This window comes from Diorhabda carinulata, chromosome 2, assembly GCF_026250575.1.
Source record: "Diorhabda carinulata isolate Delta chromosome 2, icDioCari1.1, whole genome shotgun sequence".
Taxonomy (NCBI): Eukaryota; Metazoa; Arthropoda; class Insecta; order Coleoptera; family Chrysomelidae; genus Diorhabda; species Diorhabda carinulata.
The window spans coordinates 21,924,621-21,943,362 of NC_079461.1; the positions used below are offsets into that span (position 1 = coordinate 21,924,621).

An 18,742-nucleotide genomic window follows, 5' to 3' on the forward strand; every position below is an offset into this window, starting at 1 on the left:
TTAAATCGAATGATAGCACAAAATAAGACAGTTGAGTGTGAAATTTTTGTCAATTTCTTAGAAAATACTGGATTTATAATTGTTGAGACTAGAAAGAGCTTTATTTGAACCAATTTCAATGAATTTAAATGTTTTTATGCGAAAATCAAAATAAAAATCCAAAAAAATCGTTTGTTTTGCTGCCTACGAATTTTGAGGTTAAGTTGAAAATTGACAATAACAATTGTAGTACTTTCGATTTTTTATCTCATTTTTTTTTTGTATGACAAATAGTGAAGCCGTGAATCTCAATGAGTCGTGTGACTAGCAAACAGATGGCGCTGCTAATGTCAAATCCATATGACCTAAATGAAGTACCAACTATACAAAAGACTGTGTATAAAATTTCATGTCATTTGGATTAGTCAGAGAAAAGTGACAACTATTTAAATGAAGCTGCTTTTGTTATTTTCAAAATAATGGGTTCAGAGCAGTATTTGATTATGTTTACACGAAAAAAATCAGATTTTTTGCATAAGTTTTTCATAACGCAGCGTTGCCGGATTTCCAAACAATTTCAGTAGTAAAATATGACATAAAAATTTTTTAAAGCATATTTTAATACAAGTTTTTGTTATTAATATAGGCCGACGAATGGTTTAGAGAAGGCAGTAAACTTTTAGTAACCATAGCAAGAAAATCAACAGCAATAAAGAAGCCTGAAGAAGCTGAAGAACTACTTAGCGAAATCTCCCAGTTTCTTACGCCTGGAGAAGAAAAACAAAACGAAAGAATAAAAAATATATTGGAATTAGCAGTGAAATTATACGGTCAAGATCAATCTAAATACGCACCGGTGTTAAAAGGGAACAAAGAAATGCTAGAATCCTTCAAATCTATTATAAAAGAGCTTAACACGTTAGCCGATAATTTACGACAAGCAGAAGAAGAACGCCAGAGAGCGGAAAGAGAGAAAGCAGAAGCTGAATTGGCGGAACAAGCCAGACAACAAGCCGAAGCTCAACGTAAAGAAGAAGAAAGATTAGCAGAACAAGCAAGAAAAACGGAAGAAGCTAGATTAGCCGAAGAACGAAGAAAAGCAGAAGAAGCTAGACTAGCGAATGAGGCTAGAATAGCTAAAGAAAAAATAGAAGCGGAAGAACGAAGACTAGCCGATGAAAAACGGAAAATTGAAGAAGCAAAAATAGCCGAACAAGCTAGACTAGCCGAAGAGAGACGACAAGCTGAGGAAGCTAAACGCGCAGAAGAAGAAAGATTAGCAGAAGAAAGACGAAAACTTCTAGAAGAAAAACAAAGATTACAACAAGCTAAAATAGAAGAAGAAGCTAGAAGAGCCGAGGAAGCTAAATTAGCCGAAGCTAGAAGATCCGAAGAATCTAGATTAGCCGAAGAAAAATGTAAACTCGAAGAAATTAAACTGAAACAACAAGAAGAAGCGGAAAGATTACGATTAGAAGAAGAACGACAAAAAGCCGAACAAGCTAAAATATCGGAACTGAAGAAACATACTTTAGAAATAACTGAAATTACCGACGTACATAAAATAGAGATACAAAACGCCGCTAATAAACGAATACCATCACCAATACCTATTGTAGAAGATGCTAGTGAAGCTCCTATTTTCGTTTCACCTCTCAGCGATGCGGTAATCGAAGAAGGAAATAAATTCACTTTCATGTGTAGAGTTACAGGTCATCCGACTCCAATAGTCCATTGGTACAAAGCAGGACTTTCAATACAAAATAACCCAGATTATAGAACCTCCTTTCAAAATGGTTTGTGCACTTTAACAATAGAAGAAACCTTCGCGGAAGACTCGGCGAGGTATACGTGTAGAGCAACGAATCAAGCAGGAGAAGACGAAACTTCGGCGGTATTATCTGTGAAAGAAAACGAACCTGAAGAAGTACTAGCCGCACCGTCTTTCGTCAAATTACTTCAACCTTCAGTAGCTAAAGAAGGTACGACATTTCAATTCGAATGTCAAGTGGACGGGAATCCTCTACCAACTGTTCAATGGTACAAAAACTCTGATTGTATCGATAATTTTCCTGAGTTTGGTATTACTTATAATAACGGAAATGCTATATTGAAATTCGAGAAAGTGGGATTGGACGATAAAGCCGAATATACCTGCAAGGCTTCTAATCAACTGGGTACTGCTCAAAGTACCGCCAATTTAATGATTACACGTAAGTGAATACATATTTTATTACTTTTTTTAATTCTTGTAGTATTGATAGTAGTATTGATGCGAAGGTTGCTTTTGATATCTTTGAAGCCTCAACAATCTCACGCAATTTCAATTTACGATTGGATATAACCAATTTGTGGTTTTTTTTATGTTTTCTGGGGAACCACAACTAGAATGTTCACCATCATCGTTGTCTGTACGACCAGAGTGCAAATAACACTTTTGAAGCCATTTCTGAGCTTATACAGTATTTTTTTATCAAGAAATAATGATAAATAACACTCGAAATTGATTTTAAAATAACAAAAGTAGCTTCATCAAATGGCTGTCACTTTTTTCTGACTGATCGACTAATCATGGAATTTAGCACATAATCTTTTGACAGATGTTACTTCGTAAACGTCATATGGATTCGACAATGATAACGCCATCTATGTGTCGGTCACATTATTTCTTGGGTGATGATTTATATTTAACTTTTCTTAACAACTTTTTAGTTTGGATTTCGTTTTTAATAATGGAAAAAATGACCTGTGCTATAAAATCGTATATCCGAATGGTTTTTTTTCCAAAAAAAAAACGAAAAGTTGAATAACCCCAGCTTAATTTTTGGCAGAAATCATTGTGACCATATTTAAAAATAAACAAGCAATAGGAAATGGCATCGAAATTTTGAGGGATTTCTACTAATAGCCGTTTAATTCTATTTTTAAAATGGATTGTTGACCTTACAATAATTATCTTCCTAAAGATCTAGATTCAAAAGAAAATTATGTAGTTACAAGATTCATAAACAACGATTTACGAGGTGCGTTCAAAGAACATAAATTATTAATCGAAACTTTGTATTTTTGTTTAAAAAAATGAGAGAGAATGAATAAATTGTAAGTTATATGTTACAATCACTAGTATATTATAGTTTAACAACGTTGCCGGACTTTAAAAGTATTATTGAAATCGAGGAAAAGTAAAACATTTGCATATTTAAGGAAAAAAAGTAATTAATTATCATGATAAGTATTTACAAATAAATTATTAATTCACTATTTTGCAATAGCTTTTGATAAATATTTACTCATATACAAATAATTATTCAAAAATACGTTTTTTCTGATTCAAATTAGCATTAGTATTTTGAAATATGAACATATAAACTAACCCTCGTATCAACTCCATAATTTTTTCGATTAGTTTTTGACTTAAAATTGAAGTCTATTTATAAATAATGGATTTATTATGGATTAATGATTATATTTATTTTAAATTGAAGCGTCTGAACCTGCTGAAGCTCCAATATTTATTACCCCATTGTCGAACGTAATGGCGAGGGCAGGTCAGAAGATAAAATTGGAATGTGAAATTTCGGGATTGCCCCCACCAATTCTAACTTGGTCACACAACGGGAAAACAGTCAAAGAAACTCGTGAAATTAAAGTAAGTACTATACTTCTTTTTTTCTTTTTTTTAAGACGTTTATTTTTAAAAAGATTCTTATCAAAAAAATTTATATTTAACGTGTATTATTTATCTGTGTGTGATTTGGGTCGTTAGTTTTTTTGGCAATGTTCGTTTGAAATGCATTTTAAAATAGTGAGGTTTATTTTTAAGAGTCCTCGTTGCATATTCAACCATTTTCTTTGGTTTTCATTATAGTTAAGATAAGTTTCAGTTACTTCTAATGTTTTATTAAATAATAAAACTTATTTAGGGTAAGTTTTATCACTAAAAAAATTTTATTACATTCTTTTCTTCACATTTATTTCATTATTAAAAACTTTTTGATGCCATGCTTGTACAAGGATTTTGACTTAAAATAGGCTTCAGTTTCATCAATTCTTGGTAATTTTAACTGAATCGATTTTTGCAGTGCCAGTATCATCATTTGATTTATCATCTTTGTTTTTCTTCGTCAGCTCCTTCTCCTTTTTCCTATAGTTTTTGACTCTGTACCAAGTTATTCAAAAGTTGTGACTCTTGACCATTTAATTTCTTTTACTGTAAGTCCAACTTTGTTTCCATTGTTTCATTAATTATTATTCTATCCAAATTTTTGTTAGTGCTTCCATCTTTCTGTTATTTTCTGTTATAATTACGATGTCGTCTGCATATAGTAAGCCTTCTAAGACTAAGTCTATCTTCTTGTTTTATTCTTTTTTCCATCATAAAACCTTCTCATTTTTGCTTGTCCTTCTTCTTATCACATTTCTCAATATTAAAATATCATTTATCATTTGTCCTCCTTCACTGGATATTGTTTGTTGTTCTCCAACTTTCTTTTCTTTTTATTTTGAGAAATCTAATTCTTTTCTTAAAACGTGTGCATTTTGCAGTTACAGCAAGAAGGTAACAAAGCAATTCTGTTAGTACTAGAAGCATTCCCAAAAGATGCTGGTACTTACTCGATAATCGCCAAAAATTTAGCCGGAGAAGCTACTAGTACCTGCAGCGTTTCCGTTAAAGGTCGTTTACCAACAGAAACCTCAGATTCCGAAATAGCAAGTGACATGGAACCAATAAAACCTTCAGTGCAACTACCTCTCACCGATACCAATGCTAAAGAAGGCACCAGAGTACGACTAGATTGTGTAATAGTGGGCCAACCAGAACCAGAAGTAATATGGTACCACGACGATCAACCCGTTAAAGAATCCCAAGACTTTCAGCTACTTTTTCAAGGCGATCGCTGTTCCTTGATTATTCTAGAAGTACTTCCAGAAGACGCTGGTGAATATAAAGTGGTCGCGTTGAATTCGGCTGGCGAGGCTTCTAGTAAATGCACGTTGAGCGTAACTGAATCAGATACAGAGAAACTACAAGAAGAAAAATCAGGAACGGCGCCGAAATTTTCAAAATTATTAACGGACGTGTTAGTTTCCGAAGGAGACAAAGTTATTCTAGAAGGAAATGTAAACGGCGAACCGAAACCCGAAATAAAATGGTTGCTAAATAATTTACCGATAACCGATGTTGAGCATTTTATTTTCACTTACGACGACGAAGGAAATGTTAGGCTAGAAATTGATAACGTCAAACCAGAAGATAAAGGAGTGTATACTGTGAAAGCTTCGAATTCTGTAGGGGAAGCAAAATGTTTTGCTCAGTTGATAGTGAAATCGTTTAAACCAACGGATACAGTGCAACACGAAGAACAGAAGCAACCTCCAGATTTTAAGGAAGGATTCAGCGATAGGAGCGTCGTGGAAGAAAGTTCCACAAAATTCGAATGTATCGTCGTGGGAAAACCCACACCGAAAGTAAAATGGTTGTTTAATGGCGAACAAATATCAGGTAAATTAATAGTAAATTAACATTTACATAATATAAAGATTGATAACAACCATGTTTTGTCAAAAGGAGATATACAAACTCAACCATAAATATTTCATTCACTATGATAAATCTTCATTCTGCTTTGCAATTTTGTCTAAAAGTCTTTTTTTACCCAACTATCAACCAGATTTAGCATCATGTGACTCCTAACTTAACACCAGTACTAATACCACTTTTATTTGGTATAGAGAAGAGGTCAGTTCTTGAAGCAAAAGAAGAAGCTTGGGTTCAAACTGGAATAATTTCCGAAACACGCAAGTTTTTTTTTTCATATGTTCATAGGCATTTCCAGCCAGCAAATCCAATAGATTTCTAACATCGATAAAGTAGAAAGCAGTGACAAAACAAAGGATTATGGTTCCAGACATCCAATTTTAAGTGGTAAACAATGACCGCCAATCATAGGACGATAAAGATCTACTTCGAGCTCCAAATACATCTTAGTGGTATACAGATGATTAGAAGATCGATTGGGCTACTTCGTAAACTCTCCACACTAACCAGATAAATATAAAGCATGGCATGTCCCTATCAAAAACGAAATAATCCTTAAGTAGCTATTAAGCCATCAGAGTATACCAGGCCATGAGAAAGCAGATAGCTTCATCTAGTACCTTCTTAAAACGATTGGAGAAGACGAAAACTGCGGATAAGCCATCTACTTGCCTATTTCAACATAATTATTAGGTACCTCGAAGGAATTGAAAGTAGGACAAAAAACCTTGATCCCTACACATACCCCCAGTTTTTTCCAGTTAAGAGTTTTGATTTTCTGATCTTTTGCTTGCAAAATTTGTCTCTTTTATTATCGGATAAACTCTTAATTCATAATTAAATTTCCAGGCAAAGATTTTTTGATATCAACTTCTGGTAATAGACAAGTTTTATCCATTCCAAACGCCAAACAACAACATTCCGGTACCGTAACCTGCGTCGCGGAAAACGAAGTTGGTAAAGCTACTTGCATAGCAAATTTACAAGTACAACCAGCTGGTTCCATTTCTCAACAAGAAAATCAATTAGAATTACGTCCTATCTTACCTCTATCCACCGAAAAGACCCAACATACAGAAACTTCGTATAGAATCAGTAGAGAAGTGGTGACTCAATCTGCAACGTCTCACACAAGCAAAATAATATCAACCAATTCGGAAATGACTCAACCGTATATCGAGGAACATCGTGTCTCGTCTCAAAAAGCTCAAACGTTCAAACAAATAAATCAAGAAGCTCCGGATGTGAGGGAATGTCAAAAAACGGAGGAGTATCACAAAATTGGAGATCAACCGCCGGTGTTTCACGAAAAAACTTCGACTACTTTCGCTATAGGGAACGCTCAAAAACATATAACGTCAAATCAAGAACTAATTCAAAAAACTCCGTCTAAAATCAGACCTCCTAAATTTATTTCGCCGGTTATTGGTAAAATAGTGGATCAAGATGTGGATGTTATTCTCGAGGGGATTTTAGATGGTCAACCGACTCCTCAAATAAAATGGACTAGGAATGGCGAAGATATCAAAGAAGATAACAGACTAACTACTACTTGGTATTTAAATAAAACCACTTTGGAGATTAAGAATGTTAATGTACAAGATGCCGGAAGATACTCGTGTACAGCTATCAACGAAGCCGGTACTGCTGTTAGTACCGCAGATTTAGTGGTTAGAAGTAAGTAATTTTCTTTTTTAAAAACAAACGAGAATAATTATTTTTGTAATTTCTTTCCAGAAACTATTTTCCCTCCAGTTTTTGGTCGTCGTCTTCAAGCTCAGGTTATAAAAAAAGGTGATAGGGTCGTAATGGAAGTCGAAGTGACCGGTACCCCAGAACCAACCGTTACTTGGTATAAAGATGGGAACCTCATCGGCGATTCTACGAAAACTGGTTATAAAATAAAATCGATGGGACAAAACCATACCCTTACTATTGGTAAAGGTAAGTAAACTGCCATTCCATATTAATACGTATGGTAGCAATTTCTTAGATTACATGGTCCAAATTTCGTGGTTTCTGGTTCACAAAGTAGAAAATTATTCACACTGTCACTTTTTCTGAGTACAAATAACTCTGATGTATATTGGAGTTCAGTGACATAATCAATCAATCAAAATTCGTCTAGTCCTTTAACTACTAATTCGGAGCTTTGTTCTGATCATCATAAGATTCTGATTATTGCTTTCCCTACCCTTTTAACACCTTCTGGTGTCATTATATTAAATTTCCAAAAAGGTTGCTTCTTATCCAGTATGTTTCCAGTTCCTTATCCATCCGGGGTTTGTGATACTCATTGGTAAACTGTTATTGAAGTTACAGGTTTTTCTGTACCATAATAATTGAGAAAATTATGTCTTGTATCCACCACCATATTTAGTAGTCCATGTGTGATTTGTACTAATTTTCTAGTTTGTATTATAACGTTTCATTTTAGCTGAAATGAGCGATTCCGGTCGATTTATGGTACGAGCTGTAAACTCTGGAGGAGAAGCTCAAAGTATAGCAGATATAGCTGTTATCGAACCAGCTCCAGATAGTATGGTAGAAGTTGTTAAAACCGTCGTTTTTGAAGATATAAAGAAACATGAAACACTCGTAAGTAACAAAATTTAATATCATTAATTAATTTATAATATTAATCGATGAAAGTTTCGAATTTATCAGGTTATGTGATTTTTTTCTAAACGCAGGCTTCAGCTGCAGATCAAATATCAACCGTAGAATCCAAACCCGTACCTTTGAAATTAATTTCGAATCAACTATCTCAATCTACGTCCGCTAAATCTGAAGTAACATCTACTACTGAGAATATATTATCACAAGAGAAACAAATTATTAAATTAGAGCATAAAATCCCTGACATACCGATGCCAAAACAAATAATATCTAAAGTAGAAAATAATTTGAGTGAAAAACAACACGAAATTGAAATAAATCGTCCAGCTAGTTTACCTAAACAAGAAGAAATCGTACAAGAAAAGAAAATTGATGTGCAAGAAGGAATTGAAACTAGTTCTATATCTACACAATCGTCTCTACAATTTTTTGTTAAAAAAATCAAAGAAGGAGAAACTCCGATACATATACAAAAAGAGCTACCGCAACCCGAACCTATTAAACAAGATATTTATAAAAAATTCGAATCTACGTCTCCAGTACCTACGAAATCTGAAACAATTCGTCACGAATATCAGTCTTATACATCGACTCAAAGTATACAGCCTCAAGATTCATTGATAACCAATAGTGGAGTTATAAAAGAATTGAAATTAGAACCTGAACCACCAGCGGAAATATGTTACGCACCCAAACCACAATCTTACAAAAAACAAGAAGTATCCGAACGAATAAAAAAGATATCAGAAAATCAAAAAGAACTTTCTCCGCACGAGGTACCAACAGGAGCCGTTAGAATCTTCCCGTCAACTCAAAAAATAAACGAACAATCTTCATACCAAACGACTTCTTCATCGTATAGTCGTACTTTTGAAAGTACCGCTAGTAAATCAACCGAAGAATCTTCTTGGGTAACCGAAAGACCAAAATCAACTACTTCAAGTTACACACCTTATGAAAAACATTCACTTGGTAGACCTCTATCAGCTCAAGGAGAACCATCGCAAGAGGGTTTGATAATGGAGAAGCAATGGGCGCATAAATTTTCGGAAACCCATCAAGAAAAATCTTGGCCACCACAACAAGAAGATATTAAATTTCGACCTTCTTGGTCGGTTGAAAGCACGTTAGAAAAAAAATGGACGCCAAAAGTAGAACCACAAACACCTAAGCAACATTATATAGCGGAAGTTAGTAATTTGGGAAGTATAGTTGATAATAAACAAATCCATTCCGAATCTATGAGCAAATCTGAATATATAGTAGAAGAAAACAACGTAAAACCTTCGGAAATAATTAAATCCTGGCCACCAACTGAAACTAAAACTTTCACTACAATAGATTCTCTACCGATAAGACCTGTTTCCGTACAAGATATAACCGACGAAGTATATTTAGAGCCTGGTCCTCCACCAGAGATAGCTTACGCCCCCCCTGCTAAACCTACAATACCACAAAGAAAAGAATGGGTTGCTCCACCTCCTAAGGAAGTACCCAAGGAATGGGCGGCTCCCAAACTACCTGTCAAACATTGGGTAGCCCCACCTCCGCCTTTGCCCCCCAAACAGGTAATACCACAAGCACCTCCTGTTCCTGCGAAGCCTCTTAAGCATGCCGAGCAGCCAAAGAAAATCTCGCTTAACGATTTCACGCCTTTTGAAAAGTTTCCTGATTTAGAACCTTTTCCGTACAAACCCGAACCTCAGAGGCCCAAGCCACCTAGAATAGGCCCTCCTCCTACCCCATCGAAGTTCGTTAAAGGCAAATTTACCGATAGCGACTACGAAAGTGATTTCGAAAGCGCGAAAATTTCCGCCAAATGGAAACCGGCTATGAGCGATAACGAAGAACCTAGTTATCGTAAAGTCGCCGCTCCCAAAGTGAATTTCACGAGATCGCGGTCTCAAGAACCCGAAGTTTTACCACCGTCGAAATTCGAACAGCCGCCGGTGAGTCAAGGACCACCTCGACCGGAAGTGAACGTAGACGAATTCAAACAAGTGAAGAAATTATCAAGACACGTTAGAGATTCGAAAAGAATTGCAATTCAAGCTCCTCAACCCGTTCACGTTCCCGCCCTAGTGAAAAAACCCGATTCTCCCAAATCCAAGCAAAAACAATTCGTAGATGGATACATGGCCGATACGGAGTACTGTAAGGACGAATATACACAGCTTTTAAAAACAAGTGAATATGCTACAGAAACCCAAAAGTTTGTGCAAAAACCTAGGGTTGTTAAGAAGACCCAAACTTTCCAGAAGGTTCGCTTGAATTTTTGTGTGGTTTATGTGTTTATCCTAGATCCTCGACTAATCACATTTTCGTATTTGCATGGTTTTTTTTTCGTCCATATGGGACATTTTGCTTCAACTATCTAGATTTTTTTGTATGGACGCTTCATACGATTGTTTTCCATTTTTTTCCAAGTAAATAATGTTTTCATGTAACTAAAAACGAATTATAAGATGGTATCCATGGAGAAATTACCTTATATTGGAGCACAATTAATTGAAAATAAAGTGAAAAACATCATTTACTTAAAGCTTTCACGTTTTGTTTTCGTTTGGTACACCATAGACTAATTTTTTTGAAACAAAGTTATTTAAAACATTCGCTTTTGAGACACCTACTCAAATATAACGATAAATTTGATATTCTGCTTTGTTTGATTTATTCATTTCTGAATTTTTTTTACTGAAAAATCTACTAAATCGTTCAAATCTTGTCATAATATTCTATGCTTTTCATATCCCAACTTGTATTTTGGATAATTTCATTTATATTTTAATCCTCTACTTCAATTTCCTTCTCATATCAATTTTCGCCATTGATATAGGAAAAAAACTAAAATTTTCCAAAGTCCGTAATTTTTCTAGCGATCTTAACTTTTTGAAACACTCTGGCAACGTCGCATCTTTGATCGCAACTGTCAAAATTTAATTCTCAGTTATACATACAATTCTAATTGCTATAGTTAAAATTATGCCAGTCAGTACTTATTTGTAGAACTGGTAAAAAATTCTCTATTCGATACGTGTAGTTTTAATAGATATTATTTCAAATTGCGCATGTATGAAATCATTTATTATATATTTCGTTCTTCGTAAATGTTGGAAATTAATAGTATATATGCAACCAGACAAACTACATTTGCTTAATATTGATATTATTTTGTATATATGAGCGGGATTTGTATACAAACATATTTTTCAAGAATCTTAATTATTTAGCTTTCCTCTTTGGAATTCTGGATCAAATTTATGTGAAATTTTGACAGATGACATTAGAAACAAAGCGGAAATGAACAAAATAAAAGTTATCGACTTCTAAAATGTCAATTTTAACGTAAAACTACCCTCATACATTATAAATACAATATGGTGGTTGTAGTCATTTGCCGTTTATTTTGTTTGAAAGAAAATAAAGATACTTTATTTAGTTTAACGTGAATTGCCATCTCTCGGATGTTTTCCGAGATTCTTAGTCGCCTAGTATTAGGCAATCAGAAATGGACTTTATTGGAATTAATTAACTACGAGGGTGAATCCCTAAGTACGGAAACACAATGTTATTCATAATATGAAATATTGGATTGTGTAGTCTTTCAATTAACGGTTTATTTAAGCCAATAAAAATTAATATTCGGATTTAAATAAAATTTTTGAAGTTTCAATTTAAAAAATTTCTTTGAATCATCTCGTGCGTGAAATAAAACACAAAGTTGGAAATTGACAGTACATATGCAACCAGACATACTTAATTTATTTGCGTATGCGCAATTTGGACGATTTTTTATTGAATTTCGACAATTTTTATTGTAAATAACAACATTCACAATATATTTACTTTTTTTTTGTCAAATATTGATATAATTTTGTATATACAAGGGCGATTTTTCATTAGAAAAAAGTTTCTTTTTTAGCTACCACCAAGGTGTTTTTTGAATTAATGATTAATGTAAAATTTAGACGGATGACACTAGAAACGAAACGTAAATGACTTATGGACTCCTAAAATATCATTTTTGGCTCGTAAATTGTTATTTACAATATAAAATATTTTATAGTGAATTTATTGTACGTCAAAGTTTTGAAAAAATTATTTTTTGTATATAGGAACTAGTGACTACGCCAATCGTAACAAGTCAGGTGAAATATGAAACTTTTCCTTACAAACCGGAACCAGAAAAAGCGAAAACGAAAGTACCACCGCCACCGAGTCCATCGAGATTCGTCAAAGGTGAGTTCCGGGAAAGTGACTACGAAAGCGATTACGAAAAAAAGATTCCCGCAATATGGGGTTCTAATCAAGAACCATCTTTCAAACCGGTCCACCCGATTCTAACCCCGACTAAACAGCATGGTCAACAGTACGGACACACCCCTACCCCACCCACCGAGTTTGAACGACCGCCCCAAGATTTTTCACCCGCTCGACCCAAATTTGAACCTATCAAACCTGAAATAAAACCAGCGCAGAAGAACGTTGTTTATAAACCTAAACCTATATCGGCGACTTCTGCAGAATATATAAAGAAAGATATCGTATTACAACCTGGCACTCCTCCTGAAATCGCTTACGCCCCTGCTCCGAAAAAAACGCAGTATTACAAATCTACAGTTAGCGCCCCCTATACTAACGCTATTCAACAAGAAACTTCCAACGTAGTTCATTTCAACGAATCAACTGAAAATTGTCACAGAACGATGAGCGTACAACAAACACATAAAATCATCAAATTCGGCGATAAATATAAAAAAGAAGAAAAATTAGAACCGTTTCCTTTCCAACCTGAACCGGAACGTAATAGAAGATCGACCAGCGTCCCTCCACCTCCAACTCCGACAAAATTCATACCGGGAGAATTCAGAGAAAGCGATTACGAAAGCGAAGTAGAGAATACGAAAATAAAACAAAAATGGACGCCGCGCGGCGGCGAAGATAGGAATCAATATAGGAGAGTTAGAGCCCCGGCGGCTGTTAGATCTTCTAGCGTTCCAGCACCAAAAGATCGCGTACTAAGTCCGATGGACTTTGATACGCCACCAACTAAATTAGATTATACAGACAGCGCTAGTAGAAAACACTACGATTCCGTTTATAGAAAATTCACAGAAAATAATAATACGAATTTAGTAAAGAGGAGTTATTCCCACGAACCTGGACTCAAACCTGGATCTCCTCCCGAGTATGGATACGCTACTGATCAAAGAATAGTTAAGCAAACAGCCACTAAAGTCGCTTCTCAACACATGGACAGCATGACTCAAGCTTTCAAATCGAAAACTCAAAAATTCGTTACTGACATTATGGAGGATGTAAATAAACAGAAAACTTTGAAAAATGGATCTGATGGGGAAGCGCAAGTATATAGGGAGGAATCTAGGGCCGCCCAATACGGTAAGTACTTACTATATAGTTACGTTTGGTGAAGGGAAACTTTAATCCTTTGTCTTAAGTCAAATTGGTTGAGTCCAGTAAATATCGATGATTAAATATTATTTATTCGACTATAAACGTCTTAGAGGTAAGTAGATTCCTTGTCAAATTGTCTCTAGTCCTTGCATGAATATTTGTATATGTTTTTGCCCAGGAACAAAACACGTAGACCCAGATACCGGCCTAATTTACTTCAAGTACGATTTCGGTTACGAATTCGGCATAATCTTACCAGGTGAAGGTGGTAAACAAGGTGGGGTGGTACCCGCGCCGAAGAAGACAGTCATCGAACCACCTAAAAGAACCAAGGACATCGAATTGCCGGTTTACCACGAAAAAACGACTCCTAATCTCAATTCTTCGACGCAATTTAAACCGAAAAAATTTAATAAGTCCGGGAAATGGGAACCGACTTCGGAAAGCGAGATGTCGGATTACGAGAGAGATGGTAAAGGAGCGAATTTGTTGCAAGGTTCGAGATGGGAACCGTCTTCATGTAGTCCCGCATCTTTGTCACCTAGTTTACCTAGCACGTCACCAGCTTTTAATAATACTTTCGCAGGTACTAAGTGTCGCATGATACAGCAATGTGGAAAATTATATATATATATATATATATATATATATATATATATATATATATATATATATATATATATATATATATATATATATATATCAACAACAAACAGAATTAGGTATTAATAGTTGATTATATCTTTCATAAGCAAGAATCTTCAGTTTCAACTAAGTTCTCAACAATTTCCAATTTAAATCTCTTTTGATTTGTAGACTTTCCCAACATTTTCACCAATTCAACTCGAGGTTCAATTCCATTTCTATATAGGTTTATATTCAGAATTGAGAAGATTGCTAGTAAAGTTTTGAGATATGACAACACCGATATGAATATGTCAAATCTGACGTTTCTTCAATGAAGTTTGACATTTTTAATGGCGAACGTTGTCTCGACTTTTGGTGATGAAGCACCATTTGGTGAAGATCGTCCAAAATATGTTGTTGTACCAGAAAACATCGATGCTGTTCGTAAATTGATATTTTTTTTAACAGTTTAACCAAATTTCATCATTTGCCCTCAAATTTATTTAGTGAAATGAGTATGGCCACAGACATAGCCTAAAAATAGACCAAGGAAGGAACCTAAAAATTGGGAGATAAAAGTTCGGCAACATTAATTTTTTGCTAACACGAATTAACTTATAACGAAATTTTTGGATCAGAATCTCTTATACTATGTACTCAATTTCTTTGCTGTTTATTACATTCTCTTCAACACTTTTTTTCGTGATTAGTTTGTGACTAATTCTGCAATGTCGTCACACAACTTTGAGATACTTAAATATCTTAAAAAACTTATTCAAAATACTGAAAAATACTACAGTTTCCTAAGATACCTTCATCATATAAAACCGTGCCAACTAAATTTCGTAAAAAAAACTTTTTTGAAAAATGTTTCTTGAATGTAAACAGGAGTATATCTGCCAAGTTTTAATGAAATAGGCGCCGAAATTATTCAAAAAGAAGATGATTTGACACCAAATATCATATAGGTTATTTGATAACATAACCTCAAAAATTCCTTGTGGTATAAACTAACCTTAACGCCTATTTATTAGGCATTTTTTCGCGAAAGATCTTTTGACTTATTTGTAAATTTGTTTCTGCTCAATTTCCAGACTCTAATATAAGTAATTATTAGTTAAATTTAAAGACAGACAACGTTGAAAACAGTTTAGTGAATCGGACTTAAATGTCAATCTTCAAAAATATAAATATAAATATTATTCGTTAATTGATGACCTATACGTACCAGCAATTGAAATCTTGATGTTTCCAAGTATTTTGAAGCAATAACTTTGGATGTAAAAGGTTGCGGATTAAATTATTATCAGGTTCAAAATAAGGTTCATATTTTTAGTGTTGATTGAGCCTGTTTAGAGCGCTTAAACCATTCTTCTCTTACACAAGAAAGTTCATGTTTTATACAAATATATAATTTTCCACAATGCAGTTTCTAATGCTTCATTTTTTCTTCAATTAATGATAATAACAATATAATCCCCATATTTTCATCTCCATTTTTACAAAATTATATGAGTGTGAAAGTGAAAGTATCAGTGTGAATGTCTAGTTCAGTTTCTCGGATGTGTCTCCTCTTCAGAGGAGATATAATCCAATATTCGTCGAGGCTTAAGCCAGGAAAGTAGTTGTTTTCTCCTTTGAAGGAAGGCAGAATATATTTTCGAAATAATTTTCAGAGGTGAATAGTAGAAATCATTTTTTTTGCATAAGCTGGACATAGGTCTGAACATTGAATGTCTATTAATTTCAGAGAAAACTAGTTTCACTTTAGAACGATTATTTTCTAGGTCAAGTACAGTGGCAGCTTCTTCAAGACCTTCAATAGAAATATCCTCTGTCATGGATAAATAAAATGATTTTTTTTAAGGCTTATCGTCATTGGAACCAAAATTTATATGCAATTTCGAAATCGGGAACTACATTTTGAAAAACGTGTACATTTGATTGATTTTTCGCTATCCTTAGATGGGCACCAAAGAAATATTCTTCTTTCTTATTAATAATTTGTCCTTCTAAATGTGTCATAGTTGCGAACACTTCAGTAGCGCTGATTTCAGTTTATGAAGAAGTATATTTGGTTATATCATGTTTGCACAAGATCAGAATGAAATTTTAAAATCTTTTCAAGGACTGGGCTTAATGCCAATCATCTAGTTCTTTCCTTCCTTACTCTTTTAAACTTTCAAGATTGATGAAATTGAATTCGATTAGGTATAAGTCGTAGAGCTTCGATGACGTTAAACATTTTCTGATTTTTGTACTTCAAAAATTAACATATGGATCATTTGTAGCAGCTTATTTGCTTAAAATTCATTTGCTGTGGAATATTTGCAAAAATATGTATTTAGAAACAGTTTTCTTTAAATATTTTTGCCTATATTCATGAAAGTTTTGTTTTTAATATTCTATATAATGTACATTCTTATATTGAATGAATTTTATAAAAATAAAAACAAAACTATCATTAAATTAATTGCTTATCAAAAGTTATTATTCATACATTTTTTATAAATAGAATTACAACGTTTCGGAATATATTTAGTCATCACAAAATACGAAACATATAAAAAATATATGAATAAATGATATTTATTCATTAATAATTATAACAAATCGAATTATAGTACCGGGAAGACCTCAAACACCACCAAGTTGTCCCAGCACTCCAGGCAGTATTCATGGTAAACACATTTTGAATCCATCCCAAGCTAGAGCTCCAATGTTTATAACGGTAATCCGCCATTTATAATTTAAATCAAATAAATTATTTTCACTTATTGTGTTTTTAGCCTCTTCGGGATATCGCCGTTGTAGCCGGTCAAGCCGCCAAATTCGAGTGCATCGTTCAATCAGAACCACAACCCAACATTCTCTGGTCGAAAAACGGACGAATCATCCAAGATTCGAGGGATTATCAACTTCATTTCAGGAATGGAGTTTGTAGATTGACTATATCGCAAGCTTATCCTGGTAAGTTGATATCTGTAGGAGGTTTCTTCTCTTTAACCTTCAAATCTACTTCCAAATTAACTTCGTATTGATCAAAGACTTTGTTTCCTTATTTCTTTCTAGCTTTAGGTGTAATAGATTGCTCTAGGTATGAAGATATATAATGTGGACTGTAAGAAATTAGTAGGACTCATTTAAAAACTTTTCAAAGTAGCATCTTTCCTCATCTGCACACGGCTGATAACGAGTTTTCTGCCTCCAGGAACTCTTGGTCTACAATTCTATTCAACTCAAACGTCACAAGCTGTTGGACCGCCTCCACCGAGTCGTGATGCTTCCCTTCGAACGTCGAGAATAGATAAAAGTCTGACGGATCCAAGAAGATCTTAGCAGATCCCTTTCCAGGTGTAACAACCTCCAACAACCTTAAGTTTTCTGTCACCTTATCGGCTTTTGCCATTTAGGAACACTCGATCTAGACATGGAAGTATCTCCGTGGGCCTCTACTCCTACTCCTCCTCCAATCATGCATCGGAATGATCGGAAAAGATCGAGTTTCTACTATAAACAGTTATTGCTAAATTTTATATGAAAAGGGTCAGTTCAGAGATCAACGATTCTTGGAAACCCCACCATAACAACACAGACTACAGCCCCCATATACTTCTTTATGTTTTCTTTGCTAAGAAGATCGCTGAAAGGGCAATATTTGGAGTTTCCTGATAACTCTGGAGCAATTAGGATGAGGGACCATCTCATTGAAACCTTCCAGGAAGGGAAGCCTAAGCTGCGTAGGAATTTCGATTAGAAAAGTGTATTTTGATGTAGGAGGATCGTATTTAGGCTTTGATTTTCACTCTTCAGACATACCTTGCAGATAATTACCTAGTAGTATCTTTTCTACAATTAATAATGATTCGTATGATTTAGTAGAGCCTTAATCAAATATTATTATACCTAATTCAACGTTGCCAGTTTGAAAATTGAAATTTCTTAACGTTGTTTTGTCTTCCAGAGGACGCGGGAGTGTACGCTTGTACTGCTACTAATCCAGTAGGTACTGCCAATACGACAGCTACTCTAGAAGTACCAGGTGAGCGCAGATCGCAATATATAAAGTAGATGGTGGTGGTATCTTAACATGGTTGTTAATTATTTCACACTGCCGTTTAAGCAGTCCTAAACTAGTCAGAAAGTGCCTTAAACATGTTGCCAAAAATGTATCGATAGTGTTTTAAATAGAAAAAAAAGTGTTTGTTTTTGTGGTTATTATCGATTTTTTTCTTTCAAAATTCTTGTTTCACTAAACAATAATTTAAAAAAAATGTATGTTTAAATATTTATTACGTTCAACTATAAATTATTTTATTTATTGTGTCTGTTATTTTTCATTATTAAAGCTTTTCCGCATTTACATTTTTTAATTATAACTTTGCACCTTTCCTTTCCTTTTATCTTTGGTGCTTCGTTGGGGTATTATGGTGAGTTTTTGATTGTAAATAAAAATTAACGCAAAAATTTCAACCACCTGCACGTCCTGTAATGACCTTCTAGCACAGAATTTCATTCATAATTACAAAGGAAATAAATTTATTTAAAAGAATAAAAGTCGAA

General features: G+C 34.2%; 1 protein-coding gene across 1 annotated transcript in view; it reads left to right on the forward strand.

The window, feature by feature from the left end:
• Nucleotides 1-18,742, forward strand: part of LOC130890769 (titin) — a 159,887-nt gene that overhangs the window by 40,987 nt on the left and 100,158 nt on the right. Inside the window, exons 25-35 of the mRNA XM_057795075.1 lie at nucleotides 626-2,192; nucleotides 3,465-3,628; nucleotides 4,525-5,482; nucleotides 6,368-7,195; nucleotides 7,256-7,462; nucleotides 7,956-8,116; nucleotides 12,253-13,537; nucleotides 13,731-14,138; nucleotides 16,804-16,910; nucleotides 16,969-17,149; nucleotides 18,144-18,221. Of these exons, the coding sequence (XP_057651058.1) occupies nucleotides 626-2,192; nucleotides 3,465-3,628; nucleotides 4,525-5,482; nucleotides 6,368-7,195; nucleotides 7,256-7,462; nucleotides 7,956-8,116; nucleotides 12,253-13,537; nucleotides 13,731-14,138; nucleotides 16,804-16,910; nucleotides 16,969-17,149; nucleotides 18,144-18,221 (5,944 nt within the window). The remainder of the gene's footprint in view (nucleotides 1-625; nucleotides 2,193-3,464; nucleotides 3,629-4,524; nucleotides 5,483-6,367; nucleotides 7,196-7,255; nucleotides 7,463-7,955; nucleotides 8,117-12,252; nucleotides 13,538-13,730; nucleotides 14,139-16,803; nucleotides 16,911-16,968; nucleotides 17,150-18,143; nucleotides 18,222-18,742) is intronic.